Genomic DNA, 27,300 nt, shown 5'->3' with positions numbered 1-27,300 from the left:
ATGCATTTTATCAGTTTATTTCAAATCTTCTAGGTGTGGGAAAAGAGAGTGTGTTCCTGTTTCATTCTGTAGAAGTATTTTTATAAAAGAAGATTTCTCCATAGAGAAGATTTCTGTAAAAGAGAAGTGCTTTGAGTACTTCTGAGAGGGGGGATCTTTGATTTCTTCTTTGACATCTTGATTGCTTTTCTCTGCCCTAAAAGCAATATGTGTTGTGGGGGAGCAAGGAGGGCTGTTAATTTTGGTGAAGCCTTAAGCAGACAGCTTGGTGATGCAGAGGCATATAACTTAAGAATTTGGAGAGTGCAGAGTCATGCCTGTTAGTAAACCTCTGGCTGAGGAGATGTGTCAAAGGCCTTTTATCTTTGGAGAAGAGGATCAAGGAAACACAAAAGTAAATCTGAGATTCGTGTGCTTCACGTACACCTTTAGCGTTGTTCCTGGGCTATTACAGGGTGCAATGGCAAAAGCGTGTAGGCTCAGCTGCTGAAAATACGCACAGTAATGATGGGGGCAGAGAAGTACTAGTGTTCCTGAGAGTGAGAGCAGCTTTTGGTCTGGATGCAGTGCATCATGTATTAGGTATTTTACAGTGCTTCGCTCTCCTGTTTGTACATCTAAACTATTTGCTCTGCTTTAAAATTCTGTCCCTAGGGTTAGGAATGCCCTAAGCAATGTTCTTGCTTGCTGTGCTGCCTGCTTAGCATGCGTGCTTGCTGTTTATGCACACTAAATGGAGATATTCTTTTTCCAGGTGATAGTGTCCCGGGGTGGTCGCTTTTTGGAAGCACCAGTCTCAGGAAATCAGCAGTTGTCTAACGATGGGATGCTTGTGATCCTGGCAGCTGGTGACAGGGGTTTATATGAGGACTGCAGTAGCTGTTTCCAAGCAATGGGGAAGACCTCTTTTTTTCTAGGTAATTGAAACACCAGGGGCCTGATAGCAGTTTCTTAGTCAGTACAAGGACCGGGATCTCCAGAAAGGAGTTTGAGAGGTGCACATATCACCCTTGTAGGCCACTGGTAGGAGAGGCTGGCTGTCTCCTGTCTTCATAGGCAGTATGGTAAACTGACCTGCACTTCTGGAGTTTGGCCAACCTCAGAGCCTCCAGCCCATGTTTTCTTTTTAAAATATTGGCTCATTGAAGCTTTTCGGCTCATGAAGCTTTTTATTCTGAATCATATTTTGTTGTGGTTTCTCCCTTCGTTTAAGTGCTTGGAAAATGAGTTAAGGTTTCTGAAGTCTTTTGGGCGAAGGGAGAGCTGCCAAGTGCTTGGGAGCAATATGCAGAGTCTAGTAGCGGTAATCCTGTGTGGGATGGGGGGAGCAAGGCTGCTGTATTTCTTCTGGAGAAATGCCCAATGGTATGTTTCGCTCCCAGGTGAAGTAGGCAATGCTGCGAAGATGATGCTTATTGTGAACATGGTCCAAGGCAGTTTCATGGCTACGATAGCAGAAGGACTGACTCTGGCTCAAGTGACTGGTCAGTCCCAACAGACCCTTCTGGATATCCTCAATCAGGGACAACTTGCCAGCATCTTCCTGGACCAGAAGTGCCAAAGTAAAGTTCTCTTACATTGTTTTATTGTAGGACACATTTGCCACAACCTAGGAGCAGTTCAGTTAATGGTAGAAGGGAGAAGGTAACCATCCCATTTTCATCAGCCTGGGATTCTGGGTATTTTAAGCATTCTGGAAACAAATTGCTGAGTTCCCTTCCTCCCCCTTTACAGCCAGGGCTTCTGAGAATAACACCCCGAGCTCTGCATTGCCTGCAGTGAGCTGAGGACGTGAGTTCACAGTGCCAACTTCAGTGGGGCAGGGAAGCAATTTGGGAATAGATGCAGGGAGGCATAAGGGAAATGGAGAGCAAGCTCCTTAGAAATCTGAGCTCACTTTGCCCATGGGTGATGGTCACATTATCTACTGTGGCTGGATGAAGATAGACAGCAGAGAAACAGAAGAACTGAAAGCAGTGTTCCTGGTGATCAGCACGGGAAAGGGAAGTTTAGTGGTGTTTTGCCTGTGTGTTAGGCTTGATTTACTTTCATCATGCTTATTTTTTGCACTCCCTTCTCTCTAACAGATATCTTGCAAGGAAACTTTAAACCTGATTTCTACCTGAAATACATCCAGAAGGATCTTAGATTAGCTATTGCGTTGGGCGATTCTGTCAACCACCCAACTCCCATGGCAGCTGCAGCCAACGAGGTGAGAGTTGCTCAGTGTTGAGGTGTATGTTATTCAGTATTTCTTCAAGAGGCAGAGTTAGAGCCGTTTTCCAACAAGAGACAAAATTTAAGAGCAGCATGGTCTCTGAGACATGGGAATAGGGACTGAAATACATTTTGGGTAGGAGGGAAGTGGATTTGATGTGACTGTGTAAGCCCTTAACGTCACCTTCGGTAAACACAGGTGGCCTAAACAAGACCCAGCATGTTCTGATCTGTGCTGTTCTGATTACTCAGAGCACTAGTCACTGATCCTTTTCCAATTTGTCTTCTCTAGGTCTATAAACGAGCAAAAGCATTGGACCAATCGGACAACGATATGTCTGCAGTGTACAGGGCCTACATCCACTAGGCTGCACCATTCTTACTGTTAATACTATGATTATTGATTAATATTATTATGATACTGGGTTTTAACTCTGGACCAGTCCATCTCTGTCTCTCCATTTCCTTTTATACACAGACTTTGAGATCTGCCGCGAAGGCAGCTGCTGCAGTGAGCCTTCCCCTGGAGGCAAAGTGGGGGAGGAGGGGGCTCGGATTGTTGCAGTCTGATTAGAAAATCCATGCCATGCACTGACAGTCATGGAACAGGACAGTGGCGGCTCGTTCAGAAGCTCTGAGGCAACTCTGCCAGAAATCTGCTGCTTGGCTGCTTTTGTTTTCCTCTTTGTATGCTTGTCCAAGATGCTGTTTCTAATGATCCCTTTTCTCCTTTGCTGTGAAATAATGTGTGTGTTGGACTCTCTGCATCAAGGGGACAGGTGACATATGTCCCATCTACCTGTGAATATTAGTAAAGGCCTTGGTCCCAATTAAGGTGAGGAGCATTCCTGTTCATCACCCACTGTTAGAGAACAAAGCACCTCCCATGGAGGAGAAGGGCAGTTCCAGAAGGTAATGGGGTTGCATGCAACGCTGTCTTGATTCTGTTTCATTTTTAAACCTCCACCTTCCTGGCACCTTGTTGGAGAAATTCCTCATACTGTTAGAAAGAACCGATTGCATCCATGCCTCCCCCTGTACAGACAACTTTAGCTTAGGGAACACAGACCTTAGTGGAAATGAGAGAACGCCAGTGTAAATGTAGCCTCCTAACGGGTTAATCACGGCTACCCATCCCACAAACAGTATTGGAGATTAACGTTTGCCTAGAAAACTGTAAGAAAAGCGTACAGCTTAAAACTGGGCCAGAGGTATTTTGCTTGGTGAAGGAACAAACCTTAGGGTTGCTCTTGGCCTTAGTTTATGTTGATTTATGTCTTGCTTTTTTTTTCTTTTTTTCTTTTTAATATACCCTAGCAGTTACTATTTACAAAGGCTTCTTGGACTGTAGCAGTGTCACAAGCAGAGTGATGAGTCTGAAAGGGGTGAGGGGAATGACTGTAGAGCCAAGAGTTTGAGGGTCTCGAGCTCCATTCCAGGCTATCTCTCTGGCCTTTGCATGGTCATTTTAACTCTTAGCCTGTTTCCCCATCTTTAAAGGTGGGTGATAGTTACCTACCTCAGAGGGGTATTTTGTGTACTGATTGGTGATCTTTGTACATGTCAGATTATCCATACGTGTCTGTAGTGCTACTACTCTGGCTGCAACACTAGCGCAACATGAGAGTTTTCCCTGTACTTCTGACTCTGCTTGTGGCCAGATACCAACTCGTAGAAAGACTAGTAAAGAAAATGGGAGCCTAAGACTTCTGCTGAGCTCTAGCCAAGGAATGTGGGAATTGAGCTGCAGATGCCAATGCTTAAGAGCAGAGAAGCTGTCAGTGTTGACAGAGTGACCCAGAGTCCAAAGGATGCCTGTCTCTCTAAAAATGCATACAGCACGGGGTTTTTAATTTTCTCAGTATTAGCCTTTTAGGAAGGTTCTTGCATTTTAGATTTGAGAGTTAGTAAAACGCCACTAAGAAGCTTTCTTGGCCAAAATCACTTCTTAGTGACACAATCTCCTCCCGTGGGTTGGGATTCTGAACGAAAAGAAGGCAAATTCCAAGTAGACCATGTTCCTTTAAATCCTTGAGGTCTGCCCCTCCTGCCGTTTTATGTTTCTAGGCACTTAATGGCTGTTTAGGGAAACTTTCCTGTGGCTCAGGATTTCTTGCCAATCCTGCTTTGGGCAACATGAGGTTATGGCTCAGGGGCACCTCACTAAGAAGCAGAGAAAGTATCAGATACTCGTTATGGAACATGACATCTAATTCCTAATGCTGTAAATGTTACTTTGTGTTGAATATTTCACCTCCGCTGATCACTATTATTTGTGGGCTAATATTGTATTATGCATTATGTCCTGTGGTGAACATCTAGTAATAGATCTGTTGCACATCACTTTGCCTGTTTGTCAGTGGTATATGTGAACAATATTAGTTATACAGACATGTTTCTTTGGCAGTACAACTGTCATTCTGCATGTAGATATTCATATTAAAGGCACATGTAACTACCCAGGATAACCAGCCATTAGCCTGCTTTTGACATACTTACGCTTCCCCCATCCAGCAGAACTCAGCAATTAGCTTCAGAAATCCTTGGTTAAATACACTGCAGTTAAGAAATCACTTAACGTGATTGTGATTGCGATTGCGCAGTGAGGGCATCTGGGGGAAACTGTGCATTTAGGGACACAGGTTTTATAGTGTAAGATGTATTTGAGGAGGAAAGTGGGGGCTGGGGGGAGGGAAATACTGTCTCAGATCCAGTTGAAGGAGTGGAACTGTGCTGCGTCAGCAGTCCCTGAACTGTCCCTGCAGAGGCCACTTGGGATAGATTGAAGGTGAATGGGTCTGAGCCAGTCTAATCAAGGGTCTCCCTCTGTTATACTCTGTGGTGCCTCTGACAACGATAGGTGTAAAAGAGGAGCTCTCAAGTCTCATGACATATTTTGTAGTGAATTCAAAGAATCATATTTGTGAGGGGCAGAACCACTCCGCAGTCATCTTGCCACTGCAGGTTTTGTTTTCCAGAAACACCGTAGTTCTCAAAATGGAGACCATTGTGTATGTGGGAGGGGCAGGCGCAGACTAGTTAAACACTGTAATTTATCCTGTAAAAGTCTGGCTGCAGCTTTCTGGCTAGGTAGGTGGGTGTAGATCGGCTGGAGGGTGTGGTGCTGCCTGGCGGACTGTACAGTTAAAGATACACCAGGGAGCAAAAGGAGACTGAGAGCTCTGCAGTGGATCCAAAGAGAGGAGGAGGGGTGGAAATGGTGAAAACTGGACCGTTTCAGATGGAGATTGACTGAAGTGTCAGTCTCACTTGGATTCTTGTATTTATTTCTGTAGCCTCTGAACATGGATCTTATTCTGTTCCTAGGCCTGAGATCTGGGGGAGGGAAGGGGGGAAAGCTGTGGATTGAGAGATGCTCTAATAAAACTGGCTAGTCAATGTTGTCTTAATATTGTTGACAATTCTGTAAAGTTCCTTTTTATGAGGATTTCTGTTTTAGCAATTTGCTTTTTTTTGACTCCCTCCTTTTTAAAGAGAAAATGTGACACTTGTGAAAAGCTTGTAAGAAAAGCAGTTTCTTTTTTCCTCAATGATAGATCCTATAGTTAATTAAGGTTGTGAATTTTTATTTTTTTGCCTTGTTTTTAATTAACGTTTGTCATTCAGAATAGGATGTGTGAAAATGTTTAAATGGCAAAACAAAAAGATTTTTGTGCAATTAACAAAGCTACTGGCAAGAAAAAATAAAACCTTTCTTGGTAACACAATGTTCTTGTGGCAGTTCCTAAAGCCCCTCCAACCTGTGTTGTAGCGTTGAAAAAATACGTGCATGGCTCACACGTTCAAAAACGAGAGTTGAAAAACAGCAGAACACCTCACAGAACATCTTGGTGGTAGAAGAAGCCTGATCTTACAAGTGAGGCAAAGGATTAGTTTGGATAAACTCCAGCTTCCAGGCACAGAGGGCCGTCTGCATTCAGACCGAGGGGAGGACAGAAGCTTAGTTTTAAAGTGAAGAAGGCTGAGATGCATTGGTTCATGAACTTTCTAGCGATTAGAAATACGACCTGCTTCATTGTCTAACTGTCGGGAGCCTGGCCGACCAGTTACCCTCTGTGGACTACCCTTTCTTCTAGCGTACGGATTTTTTGAGCACCAACCCTTATACAGACTCAGAAGTGAGTGGGGTTTTCCAACATGGTGAAGACGAGAGCCCTTAACTGAAGAGTTTGCAAGCCCTAGAATACTGCTTTTTGAAGATCCAGGCAATATTTGCTGTCAAATAGCAGTAGATGGTTCATGGTAACTTAAATATACTGAAACTTTCATGTAAGGGGCTAGTGCTGAGAGCTGTTGAGTAATGGTATGCTTAGTTAAAATGAATGACAGGTAAAGAAAGAAAATACATTTTAACACTGTGACTAAAAGCAACGCTGAAAGAGATGGACCGAGGCCACTGAGGCTGAGCTGTGCTTCAGTTCACGGCAGAGGCTGGCAATGTGGAAAGCTCCTGCTTCACCTGCTCTGTGAATGAGTAATGCATTCACTTCAAGGACCCACCTTGCTGACATGGTAAAGAAGACAGTACTGTTAGCTTAGTAAATCTAATGTGAAAAGGGACCCCCCAGCTTCGTGGATTTCATAGACTTTTTACGGCTCTTCTGTCCCTGATACTTGATTGTGTTGAACTTCAGAGCAAAGGTGCAGCCAATCTTGGGAGAAACGGTAACATGCAAACGCAGAGCACTTAGTGATGGGGCATGGAGCGGCTGGCGCTATGCCAAGTGATGATCATGAAGGCCGGCGCTACCGAGCAGAGAAGAAACATCTCCCAGGAGTGCCCTCAGTGAAGCTGCGAGTCTGACGCTCCTCAGGTACTGACTTTTTCACTTATTTTAGACAATGTAGTATTGCTGGGGTGGTGGGAAGAGAAACGTATGATGCCATAGAACTCGTCACCGCCTAGCAAAAAGACAAGACTTCTGTGAGGGTGTTCATTTCAAGTTTAAAATCTTTGAGAAGAAGCAACTGATTAGACTTCAAAGTCTTTAACCATTCTTGAGGATTCGTATGTGTAGTTCGAGCGCATCTTAACCCGTGTGCAGTCAGCTATGGGTTTGACTAGTGCAAATCAAAGAAAAAAATTACAATAATCTTTGCATCTGCAGTGCAAAGATTAGCTAGTACTGTTAGCAGCGGCAATGAACTGTTAAGTATTCCAATGGCGGCAGGTCAGTGCTTGCTTTGACTTGGTAAGACTAGTAAACAAGTTATCTTTGGCAAAGCACTGGGCTGTCATAGCTGTTGGGCCAAGGCGGGGGGTGGGAAGCAAGCTCTCCAATGCCATCATTTCCTTTTAAAACAGATGGTTTCCTGCACTGCTTAAAATTAAACGTTATACCAGAAAATAGCTGGCAGTTAAATGAAATGGAATTTAACAGGGTTTCTGTGGAAGTAAAGACTGTAAAAGGCTGACTGTGAAAATCAACAACCTTTCCCCTCCCTAGTTCTCTGAGATGCTCTTAGTTACCTGAACTGGTTGTTTTCATCTGCTTTTTAAAACTCTCAAAAGAGGTGACATTTTCTCCCCCTCCAGTCACCAAGGCTCCCCCTGTCACTTCCATTTCCCTGGCCCACCGTGCTCTTCCAGCGCTAGCCTACAGCAATCTTTTAAAATTTCTCTCTGTGGAAGCTGTATCAGCTCCCTAAGACTCCCTCCCTCACCCCAAACCGCGAACTCAGCAGGGCCAAGCACCAAGATTCCCTGGTTGCTCAGGTGCGCTAGCTATTCTTTCCATGGCTGGGCTGGCTTTAGTTATTTGAGCAGACAATGTTGGAAAAAAAGCTAAGAAACACCTTCCAGGAATTGAAATTTGGCAGTGGAGAGCTTGGTGTGCTGCTCGAAAGGCGGGAGCTGGGCTCGCGCCCGCGCGAAGCAAGACCCCCGCGTGCGCCTCTGTCGCAGGTGCGGCAAGGGGTGAGGCCCCAGCATAATCCAAAAGCGAAGTTTCCCACCACATCGTGCCCCCACCCCGTGAAAAGAGCTAGTACCTGTGGTGCAGCCCACGCTGTTAAACTGCGTTCTTGAACACATTTGCAATTGCCGAGGCTATTTGTGGCCTGGAAAATCACTTCCAAACCTCTAGAACCAACCTGACTTCTCTTTCCCTTTCCTTTCCTTCTAGCAGATGCTTTTCCTCAGCTGAGCTGGCGAGTAGGAAGCCCTTCAGCCCAAACGCGGGCGGGCTTTGCTCGCAGCCGCGCCGTGTGCTTAGAGCCAGGGCTGGGGCAGGGGTGGAGCGGGGGGCCAGAGCGCCGACGGCACCCCAGGCCCCGGGGCCTTCCCTGCGCTGCACCGGAGCTGGAGGGGGCGGCCGTGCTGAACACACTCGGGATGGCGTTTGGGGTTTTTTTTAATATTTGGTGAGGGGAACTTTTTTTTGTTTTTTAAACTGAGTAGCTGATCCGGGCTCTGCTCCCCAGCCTCTAGCCATGCCGCTGCTCTCAGGCTGCGAGCCCGGAAGGGCCGAACCCGCGGCCCGGCCGTGGCAGCCGCCGCCCCGCGGCGAGCCCTCCTCCACCTCCTCGCCGCCCCGGTGAGGTGGCGCCGCCTGTATTGACGCCATCTTTGCGGCCGCCTCCTCCTCGGCGGGGGCGGGGCGGTGCCACAGCCTCAGCCAATCAGTCGCTCCGCTTGCGGCGCAGCCAGGCGGAGCGCGGGCCGCGCCGGTAGCCAATAGCGGCGGGGGCTGCGGCGATGGCGGTTGGGGCTGCGGCGATGGCGAGCGCGGCGGAGCGGGCGGTGCTGGTGAGTGCCGGCCCCGGCGGGGGCTGCGGCGCCGCTCCCCGCCCGCCGCCGGGGGACCGCGCCGCGCCGCGGCGGGGGGGCGGCCCAGGGGGGGCCCTGGCTCGGCTGGCCGCGGCGGTGCCCGTCCCTGCCGGCTGGGGCGGGCCGGCGGCTGCCTGGCCCCGCAGCCCACCGGGGAGGCGGTGCCGGCGGTGGCGGCCTCAGCCCTGGGCAGCCGCCGCTGTCTTCTTTTTGCACGTCTCGGCGTTTGCTCCCTGCCGCTCCGAGCGGGAGCGGGGCTGAGGGCTGGGAGGCTTCACCCTCGCGCGTTTTCCGCTGTTTGGCCGTTTGTTTGGTGTGGGCTCTGAGGGGTTTCATGTTCCCTCCGGTGGCCCCGCGTCGCAGCCGAGCCTGGCTGCAACTGCTGCTGCTTCCCGAGGCCACCTAAGGCACCTTGTTTCTCCTCCGGATTCCAGCAATAGCGTGTTTTCCGTTTTAACCATTTGCTGACCCTCCCTGGCCCCAGTTCTGGTATTCTCTCCCCAAGAATCACGAGGGTGATTCCCCAGAGACAGGACGAGAGGCAGTAGGCACAAACTGAGACGCGGGGAGCTGTGTCTGAACCTGAGGAAAAAATCCTTTGCTCTGTGGGTGACTGAGCACTGAGAAGTTGTGGAGTCCTCATCCTTGGAGGTATTCAAAAGCTGCCTGGACAGCATCCTGGGCAGCCTCCTTTAGGAGACCCTGCTTGGGCAGAGGGGTTGGACTAGGTGCCTAGGCAGGGGGGGTTGGACTAAAGATGCCGTCTAACCTCAGCCGCTCTGTGACTCCGTGAGGGTGGGCTCTCCTCCTGCTTGCTGTTCCTTGCGCAGTCGTTGAGCGAGTCCTGGGCAAGGTCAGCACTGCGGATGGTCAAAGTGCATGTGGGTAAATAATGAAATGTGTTTGTAGGACCTCAATCTTGCTCTAGTCAGTTCAGCGCGCCGCTTCATGGCGCGTCAGGCATAGCTAATGGCAGATGTGGCAAAGCAACTTTGGTTTTTTGATGAGCCGTAAACAAAACACTGATCAGCTGACGTTGCAGACATAGCCACGGAGGTGAGTTGGAGGAAGTAGTAAAAATTCCATAACCGGAGAGGGAAATGTTCAGGTATGCATGTAGACTAGGCAGAAAGCAATATGTAAAAAAACAGAAAACCAGATCTTTATAAAACCGAAGTGTTCTGGAATGGTATGACTAGCATTCGTCACGTGTAGTCCTCAGAAGTGAGTGATGAATGAACTCACTTACTGTGGAGTGAATACTTAGGGAAAATCTTTTGCCCTCACTAGAGGGAATGAAAGGCGCCAGTGACAATTTGAAGTAGGATAACGCAACCTAAAGCATCCTGTGTGGCCACGGTATGGTGGTGGAGGTGCTAAAGGCCTACTCTCTAAACACATGATTTCTATCCCTTTGGGAACATCAAGGAGAGTGAGTGCCACCGTGGAATATTACAGAGAACAAGAAAAAGGAGTTCAATATGTCACTGTGATGCCCAGAAGCCTCAAAGGGGAATAAATGGTGAATATGAGTTGTCCTGCACCCACACTGGTACAAAAGAAAGCAGAACCCAACCCAGGTTCATTGTGTGCATGTAATTCTTCTGGAGGAACACGTGTTGAAACAGATCTACTCTTGTCCTACTCTTTGTTCAGATAGCACTTCTTGCATAAACAGCTGTTGCTACATCAGTCTATAGTAATTTATTGTTTTTCATGGTAAACAGGAACTGTCTAGCAGAGAAACAAAGGGCCTGGGATTTCATTAACCTGGCTTAAATTTCTGAATTGACCAAAACCTTTCTGATTTGTCTGTGCACTGGATGTGCAATGCATTCTTTTCCGGTAGTTTCCATATGGGAAATTCCTCATCTCTCACAAGGCAGCAAGTCTCAATCTCTTCGTTGTCCCTTCCTTACTACTTTCCCCACTTCTCGTGGGATATTCTGACCGGGGTCTTGTGGTTTTAACAGTAATGGTTAGCTGTGTACTGAGGATCTGCTTTATACAGGCTTTTCTGTAGCAGACAACTGGCTGAGGTCTGAGGTGTTGTCATCAGATCTGAACTTGTTTGTTACAGAGTTTACTCAAACGATTGGGAATCCTCAGCTTTTTTTTTTTTTTTTGTTCCTCCCTTTTTAATTTAACTTTCTTTATTTTTAGACTGTTGTTGTTTGGTAAAGTGCAGAAATATGAGGGCAGCTTAAAAAGGTGTCCCAGCTTTTGACAAGGCAGGATCTGGGCTTTGGTATGAAACTTTCATCCTGTGCCGTTTATTACCTCTTAACGCTCTAGTTGTTGATACAATGCTTTGTATGAATGCTGTTTCACTGAACAAAGTCGAAAGAGGAATAAGGGCAATTCACTTAGCTGTGGATGAAAAGTGGAGAGCAAGGCAAATCAGATGGAAGAAAAGCTTTCTTTTCCTTTTAGCAAATGATGTAAACCACTTGTGCCTAGCAGTATGCTTAGTTTGAGTGTTTGGACTTCAAATCTCCAAACACTTGAGTCTCTGGACTTCAAATGCTTCTATTACTATCTTTTCATAATGTAGGAAGAAGAATTTAAGTGGCTTTTACAAGAAGAGGTTCACGCTGTCTTGAAACAGTTGCAGGATATTTTGAAGGTAAGGGTAATTTGCTTGATTTATTTTTGTCTCGTGAGTTTGTTTGTCTTTGCTCTTGTACGTGAGGAATGGTGGTAGACTGGAGCAAAAATTCTTGGTTGAGAGAGCACAGAAGGGGCAGCAGGTCATTGTGCATGTCCAGTGCAGTCCTCGCTGTTTGCTTGCCCTCTGGTTCTCGGGACTCGGTTATAAAGTAGATTTCTCCTAGATTGCTCTGTTCTTGGCCCTCTTTGGTGAGAGAGCTGCTTTGGAAAGGCATGTGGAGGCTGCCAGACACGTCTGCCACGTGTTTGCCTGAGGTGTGAACATCTCTGGAAGAGAGAATCGGGAGCTTCCTAAACCCCTGTTGTGTGATGGTAGAAAGGAGCCTGATAACCTTTAGCTGACCGGGCAGCACTTGTACAGTGGTTAGCAGCATGTGCCCTCTTCATTCAGAGCCATCTTTTCCTTAATATATCCACTTCTCTGCGAGTACCTGCCCCTTTCAGAGTAATGAAATGCACAGTGAACTGTGATATGGGCCTGAGGCATCTGTAGCCAGCCCAGGTGTAGGCTGTCAGGTCCTGCTCTCTCTGTGCTGGCACTGGCAACCATGCAGCCATATGTAGTGGTCAAAGAATAACATGCATGAGAATAAGGTGCGTTCTCCTGTTAGAGTAGTTTTCAACAGTCCTGTACCCCTAACCCTGGGAAGTTACAGTGGGAGTTAGCAGGTGATTCAAAAGCAGGCACACAAACGTGTAAGATGAGGGGTGGGTACCAAAGAATGTAGGAGTGCAGTAGCTCTGATTCAGAATGTGGCTCAGTAGTAGGTGAGGCTAATCTGTAGTATCTGTTTTGAAGAATTGGTCAGTTCTCGAGATGAAACGTGATTAAGAGGATAGTTGCCAGCTAGTATAGAAAATCAGACCCCCTGGCTGGTTATCTCGTGTATACAAGACCAATTGCTTTTGCGCTGTAGTTCCAGGCCAGTTGTTGCACTGCGAGCGGGGCAGGGCACCGGCAGCCTGAAGGCCACGTACGGACTGGGCTGTGTAAAGGGAATTTCCTGCTGTGCAAAGTTCAGTGCCCACACGCAAGCCGGAGGAATCGCTAACATCGTTGTCTGGTTGTAGGGGCCTGAGCTGCAACAGTGAATTTCCTGCTGCTTCCCTACATGTTTGTGAGGAAGCAAACGGAGCCTCCTACTGTGCTAAGCTTGCCCCAGATGAGAAGGAGGGGAGGTCTTTGTCCTGCTCTCCTTTTGCTGGGCAGATCTCCGGAGACTTGCAGAGATGACTGTGCTGTCTTAGACTGCTCACTAGCCTTTTTTCTTCTGATCCTGTGTGGTCTTTGTCCCGGGTCTGGAAACTCCAGCACTTACTATGTCCTCTCTGTCGGGCAGGAGGCTTCTCACAGGTTTGCGCTGCCGGTGAGTGGCTCGGAAGGAACGATCAAGCAGGAGAACTTTGTGCTGAGCACTTTGGGGTAAGTGGTTGCCCCTGTCAGTGGGTTGCTTCTGGTCTGCCAGCGCTCTTGGGTGGGGGGGGAGGGGGGGGCCGTGTTTGGCTTTTCTTGCCAGAGGTGAGCCACTGACGAGATGAGGGAGCGCTAGAAAGCTGGTTCTGCTATCCTCTACTCCACAAAATGCCTGTGACTGCCCTGGAAACTTCCTGTTATACCAAAGAAAACTATTACTTGAGCATCTTCACTGAAGGTCTCTATGGCTTTTCCAGAGCAGAGGGGTTTTCTTCAATACAAGATTTGACCTTTAAAAAACAAAGAGGAAAAACTCCTCCAAAAACAAAAGATCCAAACTCTCATGGAAGATTAACTTACAGGTTATTGCTGTGTTCCAGGGGCTGCCTTCGGCAGACCTGTGCAGTTTCCTACTGAAATCTATGATGCAGTCATTATTTCCTGACCATATGCTCATGTGTTGCATCGAGGCACCACTGTCAGTGCAGTTCTTGCCAAGGGGAATCGGACTAATTCCCCGGGCTGCTGGATTGAGTTAAAAGACCTGAATTCTGGCCTTGGCTCAGTTTCTGACTCTGACCTTCGACAAACCTTAACCTTTGTCTTAATCTGCTTAAACTGCAATGATTAATCTACTTGTTATAGAGCAAACTAACACCTGTGCAAAAGGTGCTGCTGAAGTGCAGTTCTTCTGAAGTTGCATCCAAAGTAGCTGTTCATTTTTCTGACCTTCAGTATAGGTCTCTGTCTGAAGAGGTGCACTCTGGCAGAGTTCGTAGGCTTGCTGCCAAATAGGGGAACTTAGTCCTTGGAAACAGCATGGGGAGCACTTAAGCAGGGGGCACTGATTCTTTCCACTTATATATGAAGCACGAAGCACTCCTGTGTCAGTAATCAATCCGTATCTTGTGTTTGCTCCTGTTGGAGCTGTTTTTAACAGCAACCAAATTGTTGATAGGTGATACATGCAATAAGCTGGGCTCAGAACAGAGCTTAATGTTGTAGGCAGGGCGGTTAGGTGGCTCATAAAGAATATGACAGCAGCTGTAAAAAGAAGCCAAGAACTGGGGATTTGAAAGTGTGTGCAGAGAAAGCGTGTTCTGTGACGGAACCTGAGACCCTCTCTGGAGAGTTCATCTGCATCCCCCAACCAAACTCCTGCCCAGTAATGGGGATGGTTTTTCTTCTGCTCCAGTGTTTTAACCTGGGAACTTGGCTGGCTGCACGGGGTGGGGAGGGGTGGTGTTGTGTTGACAGTTTCTGTCGGTGCCTCTTGCCTCCTGTGACCTCTGTTGCCCAGATCTTTCTTGTCATTCCAGCACAGACCAGGTGAAAGGTGTGTTAACGCTGCAGGGAGATGCCTTGTGTCAAGCAGTGAGTACTTGCCATGTCTCTTGCTTTGTACTAGCATCGAGGGATGAGGGAGTGCTCTTCCTTATTATGCTTATCCTTATTATTTAAGGTAGGCCTTAAATATTTAACGTTTCAGCAACTGTTGGAACTTGTCAAGATCCAACAGCTTGAGTCCGCCTTTCTGATGGTGATTAGCTTATCTTGGCTACTGCTCCCTAAGCTGCGCCAATGCCATGGATGCTTTTACGATAGCTGTGGTACTGGCTGACCTGTGCACTTGATGTGAGATGCCCCCAGCTTGAGTTGTTTGGATGAGGGCAGTCTGTGAGCTGCTGCCATGCTGCCTAGATTTAGGATTGCAGTGGCTGAATTCTGGACCTGGTAAAATTTCGTTGCAGAGCTGGTTTCTGTCTTTCCCTGTGCGTGCTGCTCTGCTGGGACATTGCCTTTCCTAGTTAGGGAGCAAGAGCTAGATAAGTCACAGTCCATAGTCCACCCTGTGTAAACCCCATCGACTTGCTCAATTTGCAAAAATTTTACCTCTTTGCCTGCAAGAAAGAACTGTCTCTGACTGCTGTATGTTGATATGATGATGACTGCTAGTGCTAATAATTCTAAAATCTCTATGGTGGGGGAGGAAGTGAACTTTTACAGGGATTCTTTGCCTATATTGCCTATATTGTGCAATGTCAGATTTCCTTTGGGGCCTTCTGAGTTGAGCTGGTGCGTTGTACCTGGGTCCCAGTTCACTAAATGCCTTTTCACTTGTCCTCTGTATTAACCTCTTGCTGGAAAAGGACTGAGGCTCTGGCTGTGCCAGGACTGCTTTCAGTAGCTTGCGAAGGCAATCTGTGAGACAGAATGGGGTGGGAATGGCAGATCCCGTGTTCTGTGTTTGGGGTGGCTTGCTCTCACGTTTGTTTCTTTCTTCAAGGACATTAATTTGAAAATGCCCAGAAATAATCAGCTCGTACACTTTGCATTTCGGGAGGACAAACAGTGGAAACTGCAGCAGGTACTGTTAGCTTTAGGTGACCGTCCTTGTGCAGAGTCTGTGCTTGCATGTGTAGCCCCTTACTGTCAGAGGGGGAAGGTGCTCTCCCTCCCACATTATCTAGCTCCAGTGGTGAAAAGTGAGGGAGAAAACAGATGAAAGTAAATTGGAGTTATGGTGCTAGTAGAGAGGCATTGGCAAGCTGAAGGCTTTCTTTGCAGTAGTCATAATACTTTAGGAGGAATGCCTAGGTGCCTGCACAGTACTGGCCTTTGTGACTGGTTGTAAAACCAAGGCTAGCAGGGCAAAGAGTAGCTCTGGGGCTTTGAGCTGGCTCAGTAACTTGCTTTCATTCTCTTATAGAAGCATTTCTTATTGCTGAGAGCAAATCTCACTGCCTTGTGCTCCTGTAGCTTAGCTGAATTCCTTCTGTTAAGGAGTGAAAAGAATGTGACTAGCCAGAACAATGACTCTCTTCCCATCTCTTTGCTGGGAGATGCCTGATTTCAGGGCATCCAGTGCCTGAACTTGAAGGCCTAGTTTCTCGTGGTTACTCTGCCATAGCTGGGCAGGTTGGAGAAAGATGTATTTTATGTACTTCACTATGCCATAGCTTGGATTTTTCCAGTGCAGGTCATCAGAGCACTTGGTTTTTGAGTGCAATTTGCAATGGCTCTATTAGCAGCAGAGTGAAAGCTCTTACCTGGTAAGCATGTGGGAAAACTAGAGAATTATCTACTCTAGATGCTAACATCAAATTGAACTGTGCCTTGTTTTTGACTTTCAACCAGTTAAGAGCAGAGCTGAATTGAGTTTGTTTATGCCTTGCAGCAAGGCAAGGGAGATTTTGTGATAATGCTCAGCAGTGAATCCTGTTTTGTACTCCTGCTCTGTGGATGGCCTTCTATCAGCTTTTGTGCAAAGTATCTTCCTTTATTTACTTGGAAGCATTTTGTATTTTAATGTCGTTTACATGTGGAATGTGCATGCCTAAAGACCTCTGTGTAGCAGCATTTACTTTGTCTTGTCTGGGTAAGAAGGAGCCTTTCAAAATGAAGCATTGCAAGTCTCGCTTTAGTGAGCGATGCCAGTTAGAGGAGTCTTGAGTTTCTGTGCAAAGAAAGTTAAAGTCATAGATAAGAAATTGTAGTGCAGGTGGGGAAAATTTTGAGGAACTAGATTAGAAAACAGAGCAAAATCAAGGAGGAATAGAAATGAAGAAGCGAGTCCTTGCAATGACAAGATTGGCATTGCTGAGTTTGGTATCATTGCCAGGTTCTATATAGTTTGCCCAAAAGCATTTGGGAGGTGCAAAGACTGGAGATGATGGTGTTGAGAGATGCCATACTGTGAGTACCTGCAGAGTTTCTGTGCAGCCTGTCAGTGGATTTTGTCATCTCTTTCCTTTCTGTAGCCTCCTGTGCCCTCTAAGGGTAGGGCTCTTCTGTGATTCCTGAGCTCAGAGTGAGAAAGAACTAGCGCTCCGATCCGTGCCAGCGAGGCCTCTACAAGGTTGAGCTGGGAACTGGCATTGGTTAGGAGGAGTATAAATGTATCAAACCGCAAATATCCCAAGCGGTGTTATCCATCTCCTAGGAGGCACTCTCGTATAGACTTGCCTGCTGCTCTTTCCATTTATTGCTCCCTGTGTCTTACCTCTTTATGCCTTTTTTCCCCCCCCCCCTCCAGTTTTGTTGCTCTTCCCTGGAGCTGGGTAACATAAGTCACCTTCTCCCAGGGCCGTTTCGTTCTTCCTCTGGTTCCCACAAAAGCATTGGGATGCACCCATAAATCTTGCATTGGTAATGGACTCCTAGCTTCAGGCTCTCCTGATTGAGAGGGACTCCTGCTAGCTGTGTCCCGAGTCTGGTCAAATTCTACGCAAGCTGTGCAATGGCAGCTTCTCAGGGCTTGTGGTAGTTCTCAACCCCTACAGTTATATTTTGAAGAGGCTCTGAAATGCTGCCAGAGACACTATGATAGAAATTAATGTTTTTTAGTCTTTGCTGCTATTAATATAACATATGTCATAAGAACTACCAGAGCTCAAACCGAAGGAAGAGATCCTTATTCATATTGCTAGACCTGACTGCCATATGCTGTCAGCAGTGAGAATCCGTAACCGAACAGTCACAATTGGAGCGCTCTCAGGATGGGAGTGCTTGGCATCTCTGTTCCTTCAGGGTAGCAGTGCTATTTTTATGGATAATCCAGGTTGTAGGTATGAGTGTTTATCTTCAGTCCTTCAGCAAAGAGAGCAATAATGAATCTGAACAGCAAGCGTCTGGTATTCAGAAGAAGATAGCCTTAACATCATTTGAGTAGTCACCATTTCCTTTGGGTTAAGGAGATGGTCAGGGCAACCTCTACTTTCTAGTATATATTGTAGTGAGCGCTTCTTTAATAGGTCTGTGTTTTGTACTTTTGCAGATCCAGGATGCTAGAAACCATGTTAACCAAGCAATTTACCTGCTTATGAATAGAGACGTAAACTACCAGTTCAAAACGGGCTCAGAGGTCCTCAAGGTGAGAAGAAAGTGCCCTCAAGTTGGGAAGGAACATGCCTATTTTCTTCCTCTTTTTTTTTTTTTTTTAAAAACACTGCGAGTGCATGTTACTATCTTGAGTCTCCATTGGAAATGTAACTGCCAGCCTAGGCATATGTACCTTTGTCAAGGAGTATCCAAGTTGCTTCATATTTGATATGAAACCATACCAGTATGGCATCAGAAACATGGCTGTAAATCACTGAGTGACTAGCTGAGCAGTTAGTGGCCTGTTGCACAATGGTGGTGTTCTGAGAGCATTTCCTCTGATCTTTCCTAGATGAAACTGTTATATAAGTCATGCTCTTGCCAGTTAGTCAGTGCATTTGGGAACAGAAGAAATGAGGCACTCATCAGCAAACAAGAGATTATGGTTACTGTTTATGATTTGCTGATGATTTGAAAGTGCCTTCTCACTTGCCAGTAATGGTGATGCTGTCTGGTGCAGACCAGCTGCTGTGTGGCAGAGAGCCCAGCCCTCTGCTTGGAAATGCTCACAGAGTTTGGATTCATTTATTAGAACTCGCCACAGTATTGAACGTAAGAAAGCTAAGCGTATTTAGTTTCCACACAGGCAAAGGCTGTCAACAAGAAGGAGATATGTAAGTAAAACTATTTCCTTTTTACTTTGGGTGGAAGGGAGGAGGGAGAAGTTGATCTTAACACAAAATGCCTTCATCTTAGCAGTCATGAGCTCTGTAACAGACATGTGTTGCTTCCCACTGCTTTCTGGAAAAGGAATTTTGCCTGACTAGAGTCTTTGGACTGTCGTGTTTTTGGCAGGATTGGGCCCACGATAAGCTGGTTCTTTTCTCCAGTACCCTAGCTCATAGGTGGTTATGAATATGAGGGCCCATTCTATAGTCATTTCCTCTGTGATGTGGGGAGGCGGAGAACTAGATTGCAAGTTGTTCTTTCTTCAATGCCTGCTGTTCAGAAGATCATTTGATGTATTTGTCAGTGCTTCTATGATGTCGTTAACTGCTTTCATCCTCTCTGCTCATTCATGTAATGAATGACTATTACCTCTATATTCACTGGTATTGAACAGTCCTGGCCTTTCTCGCAAACGTCTCTGGTGGTGGTAACAGTTTAACTGCACTTAGGAGTTCTTCTTTTTGAAACAAGAGGTCTCACTCCCTGCCCATCTGGTTCCTTGTGCAAAGGATGTGTAGACACAAAGACTTTGCTCTACTGTGATATAGAACTCTCTTGAATGCAAATACCCTCTCTCTGAGGAAAAATTTGAAGTAAAACAAACTTTGGTTGGGATTCAGAATGATAGAATATGACAGACTCCATGCTGGCACACTGTAGGAGCAGCCAGGAGCTCCTGAGGGGTGGTGTCTGCACTTCCGGTGACTTGTTGCCACAGAGGAACTTCTGGGAGAGAGAGAGAACCTCCAAGAGATGTCAGTGTAATGGATATGTTTTTGATGAGGAGATAAGGAATTACAACTAGTAGGACGTGCCCCTAGCTTACATGCACTGGTCAAGCAGATTGCAGGTCCAGCCAAACCATGGGTGAAGAGATCTTTGGTCTGCAGTGGCTCAGTATTTATATGGATCCTCCTTCACTTGGCTTGTTCTGGTTTTAATGTCTGTAAAAGGCGGTAGCACTCTGCAGCATGCCTATGTAGGGATCACCGCTCAGTAGTGTGCTTTACGTTATCTTATAGCTTATGGATGCTGTGATGTTACAGCTCACGAGAGCCCGGAATCGGCTGACCACTCCAGCCACTCTGACTCTCCCAGAGATTGCCTCCAGTGGTCTCACAGTAAGTATGTGGTGGTCTAGTTCTGCATACAACCTGGCAGCACCCAATTGCCGGGATATTGTGCTGCGTTCCAGTGGGATTGGGGTTTAGAAGTGCCCCTTTAGTGAGGCCAAAAGAGAGAAAGCAGTAGGTGAAAACCCTGAGCTCAGTGGCTTTTTTGGCTGCTTTATATCTCCCTATGGGAGAGCAGATGACTTGGGCATAAGGACTTCAGTTCTGAGAGAGGTTCTGGTCTCTGCCCAGAAAGCTTGCCTGGGCTCATTTGTCCTTGTGAGTGCTGATGAGAGAAATCAATGAGTGTTGCTCCATCCTCTTCTGTCACCAGCGCTCATACCTGCACCGTCTGATCAGGTGCAGCAAAAGGAACAGCCATTACATGCATGCTAATCTCCCTGCTTGGTCTCTTTGCTTTCCTAATGTCTCTCTCACTATGGGGTAACTTCAGTATCACTTAGAAAAAGGTAATGATTTCCTAGCTTTAGAAATAATGGTCCTCTCACTGATAAAGAAACTTACCTTCTCTCCAGAAAATGTTCAGCCCTGCTCTGCCTCCAGATATCCTTGTGAATTTCTATATTAACCTGAATAAGCTGTGCCTGACTGTCTACCAACTCCATGTGCTGCAGCCCAGCACAACCAAGGTGATGCCTACTATCTCTTCAGCCTCCTTTATTCACCTTTCCCTCCCCTCCTCCCTGAGGAAGAGATTGCACTGTTAGATAGTATACTGCTTATAAGCATAAGTTAATGCAGAAATGACTGTGGCTGCTCTTAAGTGCCTATATTTAGATCTACTGCAGCTGAAACGCTGTATCTAAATCTAGTTTGGTGCATGGCCGCTTAGTCAAGTAGGAAGTGTCAGTACTCTGGAGAAAGCCAGTAACTATATTTTTTTTTGCCAAGTAATGCTTTATCTTGCAATATATATTGATGATTTCTCATAATTTTGGAAGGATGTAGTTGTATTAATCCAATTTCAATCAAAGTAGCGTCTTGGAGTCTGTCAATGGAGTTTTGATATTTACTCTTCTGCTTCACGTTTGTACATCAAGCATGTTACATAATGGGTCAGTTTAATTCTGTTTATAAGGGATGTCAAACTCTTTAAGGTTTATGAAATACAATCCCTCCTTAAGGATGTTTCTCCTAAAATCCATCTTCTGTTTTTCTTTTGGATCTTCAGATCAGTGTGAATTTACTTCTGTAGTGCTAAAATTTAGAGCTAAGTTAGACCCGGCCACTGTGTAGAATTTTCTTTCTGAAGAAGCAAGGAGTCAGATGTCATAGATTCCATGTGTTAATTAGTCTTACGCAGGCAGGCATAATACAGGTGTTTCCTGATGTCAGACTAATGTAACTGTAATGTAACTGTTCTCTTTCTAAGTAGTTTATTGACTATGTCAAACTCCTAATGACCTTTGCCTTCTCCTTTAGAACTTCAAGCCTGCTGGAGGGTCTGTTCTGCACAATCCTGGAGCCATGTTGTAAGTACTGTCGCTACAAGGGCTGCGTAACATGCATAGGAGGATGCTGAGGATAAGATTGAAATGGCTGAGAGCAGCTTTGATAGGGCCCAAAGAGAGCATCTGTTAAGTGGAAAAGCAGGACTGAGCTACTTGCTGTGGATGTGTCTGTGAATGCATGTGTACCCATAACATCATTTCTTTAATGACTCGACCAGAGAGGCCCAGAGATACAGTTTTTCAGGATACAGGCCGCGCACAGACTGCGGTGAGGTTGGCAAGAGACTGAACTTGTCAGCCAAAAAGAGCATTAACCTGTTGTCATTGCCACCTGCGTTTCCTGCGTTGTTCCTCCCTGGAAAGCGGTAATGTTCCTACCTGAAGTTTGTTCAATTTTTGCTCAACTCTGAGTCTGATCAAAAGTAGACTGAGAGTTTTCATTCTGTAACTTTGCCAGGTGTTGTTTTAAATGTAGTAGAAGTCATGGTGATCTCATGACGAAAGAGGAGAGTTAAGTTGTTGTGTGTGAAGCTGTGCTCTTATTTCTCCACAGTGAGTTTGGCAGCCAGAGGTATGAAGTCAGCCACGTTCATAAAGTGGAATGTGTTGTCCCGTGGTTGAATGATGCCCTTGTCTTCTTCACAGTTTCACTGCAGCTTTGCCAGCAGCTAAAGGACAAGGTAATGGCCTTAGAGAAGAGGTTTTGTTTTTAAAGGACTCCAGGTGTTAAGAGGACTTCAGAGCTCCTAACACCACATCAGATTTTTATTCAGTGTATATACATAAATTGCACAGAAAACAAGTGATGAATACATTCCAGTACTCTGGAGCCAAGCAGCTGGTTGGCACTGGCCAGCAGACAGCCCTCTGGGATAGATGTAGTAGCATGGCAGATGTGTTTGCCGACCTAGTGACTAGATGGAGAGGAGCATGTAGAAGCTTTTGTGTTCTCAGTCATTACCTGGATGTTAGGAAATGCCAGGGTCCTGGAGGAGAGGCATAGAGACCTGTTTAGTAAATCAAGTTGCGGTAGACCAAAGTTCAGTTCCAGCTTTGCAGCTGACCGGGTTGCCACCTTGAGCAAGTAACTGTGCTCCAAGCTCCAGGGATGACAGCAGCAAATCTGCCCTTCTGAAATGCAGTGCTGGGAAATGCTGTAAAGCTCAATCTTAGCATGCTCGTTATATGCTCTTTCTTCTATGGTCTGGAGGATCCAGGAACTTAACTGTTTCTCCTCTTGCTTTCCAGATCTCAGTTTTCTCCAGTTACTGGAACTACAGACCGTACTAGTTCTCTGTGGAGGGCCCCAAGCCCTTTCAGCACTACCACTGTCTCCCTATCTGTTTCCCGTGTGTCAGCGAAGTCCAGGTCAGCCGGAGGAGTGCTGTGGTTCACTGCCCTATGTCCCACCATAGGGTAGGTCCAGTGTTTCTGGAGACACACCTTCAGTGGCCTTGTTTGAGACTGCTGCATGAGCAGAACACCAAGCAGTGCTGTGTGGTTGGCAAGAGCTTCTGCCTGTCTGTCTTCACACATGGGAGTTGTGGTCAGTGCTTTGCAAGCCCCTGATGATCTACATTATTCTGTTGAGAGGGATGACGTAGGGCTGTGGACCACTCACTAACTGTATTTGTACATAGTGCAGTAACTAACTGCTGGGCTATGAGCTGGCTGGGAAGGGATGAAGACAGACTAATTTCAACCTTCATAAAATGTGCAGGGCATGCTGCTCCATGTAGTGAGATATGTTGTTGTGACTTGGTCCAGCTGAAGTTTTGACTAGGCCTAAGCTTCTCCCTTTCCTGTCTGTTCTGTCCCTGCCCAGGTTATTGATTCCCCTTTGGGGTTATTCTTACTTGCTGCTGTTTGAACTCTTTTTTTCCCTGGCAACAATGTGATCATCTATGTTAATATTTTTTTCCTAAGCCCTAGTTGGGCCACTTGTTTTTTTTCCAGGTTTAATATCTTGTTTTCACTGTCAGCGTGTGGAGCTGCCCCAGTACCTTGAGCAGAGCTGGGGTTCACACTCTCACATCCTGTCATTAAACCTAAAGTGAGTACCAAGTTGTTCCTATGATTTGCTGCCTATCTGTGGATGCTACAGTATGTAACTCATCCCTCTAGCCAGTGATAGCTGTGAAATAAAGATCCTCAGACCTGCCATGCTCCTGTGAGGTGTCAGTGCTGAGAATAAAGAGTGTCAAAGACTCTGTGGTCTTTTACAAGTGAATGGCTGTGCTTAGGTCTGATTTTGGGCATGCTGGATTACTGCTTGGGTAGGGTGAAGAGAAGAGAAGGGACTAATGGTCTCTGAGGGCAGAGCTTTGCAACTCTTCAAAGGACGGGGTTGGTTTGTGCAGCCTGAGCATATAGTTTGTAGGCCCCTACAAGACGTTGGGGCCTTCAGAGCCTGTCTTGACTGCATGCAGGCTCCTGGTATGTTCAAAGTACTATCCAAGGCTCTTTGCTCAAAACAGAGAGGTAGATATGTTGCTTTGATTTTGCTGCATAGATCTCTGCTCTGGACACACATGACCTATCTTGCCAGTGATCTCCCTTTCTGCCTTTTTGTGAGGCCCCTGAGGTCCTGACTGGGGTAGTGCCAGCCTTGTTACTGTTGCAGCCTCCTTGTCTGTGGACTTGACAGCTGGTGCTATGCTTAGTCCAAGGCATGCTTGTGTTGCAGGTTGCAGGCAGTAACAGTTCCTACAAATGAATATCAAGCTGATCAATAAATGCGTTCGTTAGTAGTGAAAGGTAGAGAGGCCTGGATGGGCTAATGCAATAGCAGACTTGGTAATGAGTCTGGCCAATTAGCCCTGTAACTGGCTGTGGTCGTGACCTTGTATATGCATTTAGCAGCCCCTGCTCTGTTCCTGACCTTTCTCTGCTTGGAGAGCAATTAGACATGTATGGAACTGTTCACCATTAACAACTTCTCAGATTAGAGTATTTGGATAGTTAATCACCTCTCTGCTGTGTTCTGGAGCTGTCTGAGCTTCTTTTTAACCCTGCTTGTGTGTGGGTGGAGGCTCCTCTTTGAATTCACACTAGTGTATCTAATCGGTATTGCTACATCCTCTCCAACCCATCTTCCTGCTGTCAAGGACGTAACGTGCAACCTAGTGTGTGTCGTTTCCTTCTGATGAAAATAGTTTCCTTCAGTTCTGGAGGGCAGGAGTGTGCAAGATGGAACAGCTGTCCTGATTCCTGCTCTGACTGATGTACAATGGCTGTGTTGTGAGAACTGTTCTGTGGCAATGAGAGCTGCTACATGACGTTGCCTTGGCTAATGTGATAGAAGAACAGGATAACGCAGGGTAGGTAGGATTTGACCTAGAAGAAGAAGAGGCACTTAGCCCTGGCTGGTACCCAGTGATTTGAAAGGTAAAACAACTGTTCCCTGATTAAAAGATATAACAGGCTCTCTTCTTCCCACTTAGCCTCTGAGGGCAGAGGAAAAGGTCACAAGGTCCTAGGAGTTCTTTACTTTCCGAGCCCAGTGGGGTTAGTACTGGGGCCAGAGTATTGCTTATATCGCAGGTTGCAGGCAGTAACAGTTCCTACAAGTGAATATCAGGCTGACTCAGAAATGTGTTAGCAATGAAAGGTGAAAGGTAGAGAGGCCTGGATGGGCTAATGCAATAGCGTTGTTGGCACCAGTGAGTGGGTACTGGCAGCTCACCCCTCCCTTCATAAATTTTGACTCAAATGCGCTCTGGGCCACGAACTTTGGCAAGTGTTTAGCAACACAAGAGGTATGTGAGTGAAGGCTAGGCTATCTTCACTGTCTTCCAGACCATCTGCCTTGTCCTGGGCTGGGCTCTTACTCTTTTCTATGTAGCTCCCTCTTGGGAAGCTATAGCTTTCACGAGCAAAACTTCTCGTGGCACCCTTAGTTCTCCTTCTTGCCCAGGGAACCTCTGGCTCATCCTCAGTTTTTCTGAAGCGGGTAGAAATCTGCTGCTGGATCCTTTGGCTACCTGCCTTTATGAGGAATCTAGCGCTTGTTTCTGCTGCCGGGATGCTGCTAGTGCTGGAACCACAGAAGACACTGACCCGTAGGCCTCTGGTGGTCAACTTCTACATAGTCTCGGAAAAATAAACTAGATTTGATTGAACTAAGATGGTTTACACTTCTGTTGGGCAGCTTGCACGTGCGCACTGCAGCAAGCTAATGACGGAGCAGAACCATGGACTAAGAGCAATAAGAAAGTTTATTTTATGAGTGCCTCTAGCCTATCTCAGTCTGAGCAGCTATTCCTGCATTGTCCACGGATCCTGACAGAGAGCGAGCAGAATCCCATGCTATCCCTTCTATGAGTGCATGCAGGGATAGTTGTCCCAACATCAGCACAGAGCAGACAGGAATGTCTCCTTGCCGAGCTCAACTAAGGCTAAATGCTTTAAGATATAATCCTTTTTCTACTGGAGTTGGGGATGAAACTTGAAAGTATTTGTGTGTGCTGAGGCCGAACTACTCAGGTGTTACCACTGCCAGGACTTGCTTGGAATGGTACCTAACACCCATCACCTCATCCTGTCTTCCAGCTATGGTGAAAACATGGTTTGACATTACAGAAGACTATTGTAAGGGGCAGCTGACAAGGAAGGGCATGTACCGTGGCTCTCACTCACAAGTAGGTACCTGGCTGTGTTTCTGAGTGCCTTCTGCTGGAATCAAGGCTCTCGGGACAGAAGTGGGCCTTTCTTGCTCTGTACATACCCTACCCCAAAGGGGGTGCAGAGTATAACCCTAAAGCAGGGACTACACCAGTTTGAATCTGGCTCCACCCAGGACTGTAAGGAGGCTGGGTAGGGGGGCGATGCTTTTCAAGTGGGAGGCATTGCTAATCTTCGGGATAAAGAGCAAGCTTTCTCTTTGGTGCTCTAGGCATCCTCTGCAAAGACCAGAGGGAAGAGGGTGCTGCTGTTCCCTGGCGCAGAGCAGTTTCATCTCCGCAGACTTATGTGTCCCCTGGGCAGGGTGAGGCAAACCTGTTTCTAAAGTTGGTGCAGCAGATAAGGGAAACTGGCTCCCTGACACGCTCCAAATATCTCTACAGGAACTACAAGTTCCTAGAAGCTGTGGTTATACTTTATTCCTTTATTGGATGTTCACAGCCAGGGACAGTGTTACACTTTGCGTTTAGTCCTGCTGGAAATTAAACCTGTAATGGAAGGACTGGATCAAAAGACCCTGAAAAGCAACATACCTTGGCCTCTCGTTCTTCCATCCTGGAAGAGTTCTTAACATGAGGATGCCCCACAACATGTTTTAGTTATCTGTGGGTGCGAGCCTGGAAAAGGCTCTGCTCTGGGTGGGGTGGCTGAGGATGATCTGTGGTTTGTAGCAGAAAAGTCTGCCTTAGTGTATTGTTTCTTGTGGGGGTTATGGAGTGGCTTGACCCAAGTGAACCTATTAGTTTGGGCTGGCATTGTGTGTTCTGTGCAGGGAGGTTCACATTTGTCTTCATGCAGAGAAGAGGAAGAGCAACTGCTGAAGTTGCAGAGGAGATCTGGAGGCAGATGGACAGCTCTTGGCACTCAAGGTGAAGGTAGAGTCTGATTTGGAGGCACAGCAGAGGGAGGCTAGTAGGAAGCGTCATTCTGTCTGCTGACCCTGGGCTCTGTCCAGCCATGAGGCAGAGGTGGGTTTAGGACTCCATTACCAGGTTGTCTATGCCCACTTTCCTTCTGGGAACCTGGTGGTTTTGAAAAGGGATGTGCCATTGTAAAGAGGAGGGGAAGGATTTTGCACAGGGGTGAACACACGGGTAAAAATCGTCTCTGCGCTCTGTCCACACTCAAGCTGAAGTACCCCTTCCCTTCCCCAGAACAGTGCCAAGGGCCTGGGCATGTTTGTACCTGCTGAGGCACTTCCAGACCCTTCCCCATCACTTTCCCTGTGTGAGTATACCCTCTTGAGGGCTGGGTCATGTTTCTCCTGGGGCAGGAGTGGCCCTTTCCACAAGGGAGAGCAGAATCGAGCCAGGGCTCCCCCCCCCCCCCGCCCAAGTCCTTCCATGGGCAGGCAATCGGGCAATGCAGCTACTGCAGAGTGGCCCTCAACTT

General features: G+C 46.8%; 2 protein-coding genes across 15 annotated transcripts in view; both read left to right on the top strand.

Annotated features, from left to right (window-relative positions):
• GLYR1 (glyoxylate reductase 1 homolog) overlaps nt 1-5,945 on the top strand; it is a 28,537-nt gene extending 22,592 nt beyond the window's left edge. For all 13 annotated transcript variants that reach the window (XM_068908659.1, XM_068908658.1, XM_068908657.1 and 10 more), the window contains 4 exons: nt 755-917; nt 1,383-1,562; nt 2,088-2,212; nt 2,510-5,945. In XM_068908659.1, coding sequence (XP_068764760.1) covers nt 755-917; nt 1,383-1,562; nt 2,088-2,212; nt 2,510-2,584 — 543 coding nt within the window. In that variant the 3' untranslated portion in view covers nt 2,585-5,945. The remainder of the gene's footprint in view (nt 1-754; nt 918-1,382; nt 1,563-2,087; nt 2,213-2,509) is intronic.
• A 2,905-nt stretch (nt 5,946-8,850) lies between these two features.
• On the top strand, nt 8,851-23,430 carry ROGDI (rogdi atypical leucine zipper). Of its 2 annotated transcripts, XR_011134719.1 has the most exons (12): nt 8,873-8,986; nt 11,562-11,633; nt 13,018-13,100; nt 14,411-14,465; nt 15,379-15,459; nt 17,869-17,964; nt 19,664-19,762; nt 20,290-20,403; nt 21,197-21,246; nt 21,779-21,905; nt 22,474-22,641; nt 23,182-23,430. XR_011134719.1 is itself a non-coding variant. In XM_068908645.1 (11 exons), exons 1-11 carry the CDS (start codon nt 8,936-8,938, stop codon nt 22,513-22,515), a joined length of 870 nt encoding a protein of 289 aa, XP_068764746.1. In that variant the 5' UTR covers nt 8,851-8,935; the 3' UTR covers nt 22,516-23,430. The 2 variants fall into 2 exon arrangements, 1 of the variants encoding a protein (XP_068764746.1); XM_068908645.1 differs by having other exon boundaries at nt 8,851-8,986; nt 22,474-23,430.
• The last annotated feature ends 3,870 nt before the right edge of the window (nt 23,431-27,300 follow it).

This window comes from Struthio camelus, chromosome 15, assembly GCF_040807025.1.
Source record: "Struthio camelus isolate bStrCam1 chromosome 15, bStrCam1.hap1, whole genome shotgun sequence".
Taxonomy (NCBI): Eukaryota; Metazoa; Chordata; class Aves; order Struthioniformes; family Struthionidae; genus Struthio; species Struthio camelus.
The sequence above is the reverse complement of the archived record's forward strand: the minus strand, read 5'-3'. Positions and strand labels throughout refer to the sequence as shown.

Excerpts from the sequence above, each read along its gene's own strand:
- ROGDI (XM_068908645.1), top strand. The coding sequence starts at position 8,936 with ATGGCGGTTGGGGCTGCGGCGATGGCGAGCGCGGCGGAGCGGGCGGTG. Across the intron at positions 8,987-11,561 it reads CGGCGGAGCGGGCGGTGCTG|GAAGAAGAATTTAAGTGGCT; the intron begins GTGAGTGCCGGC and ends TTCATAATGTAG. Across the intron at positions 17,965-19,663 it reads CGGGCTCAGAGGTCCTCAAG|CTTATGGATGCTGTGATGTT; the intron begins GTGAGAAGAAAG and ends GTTATCTTATAG.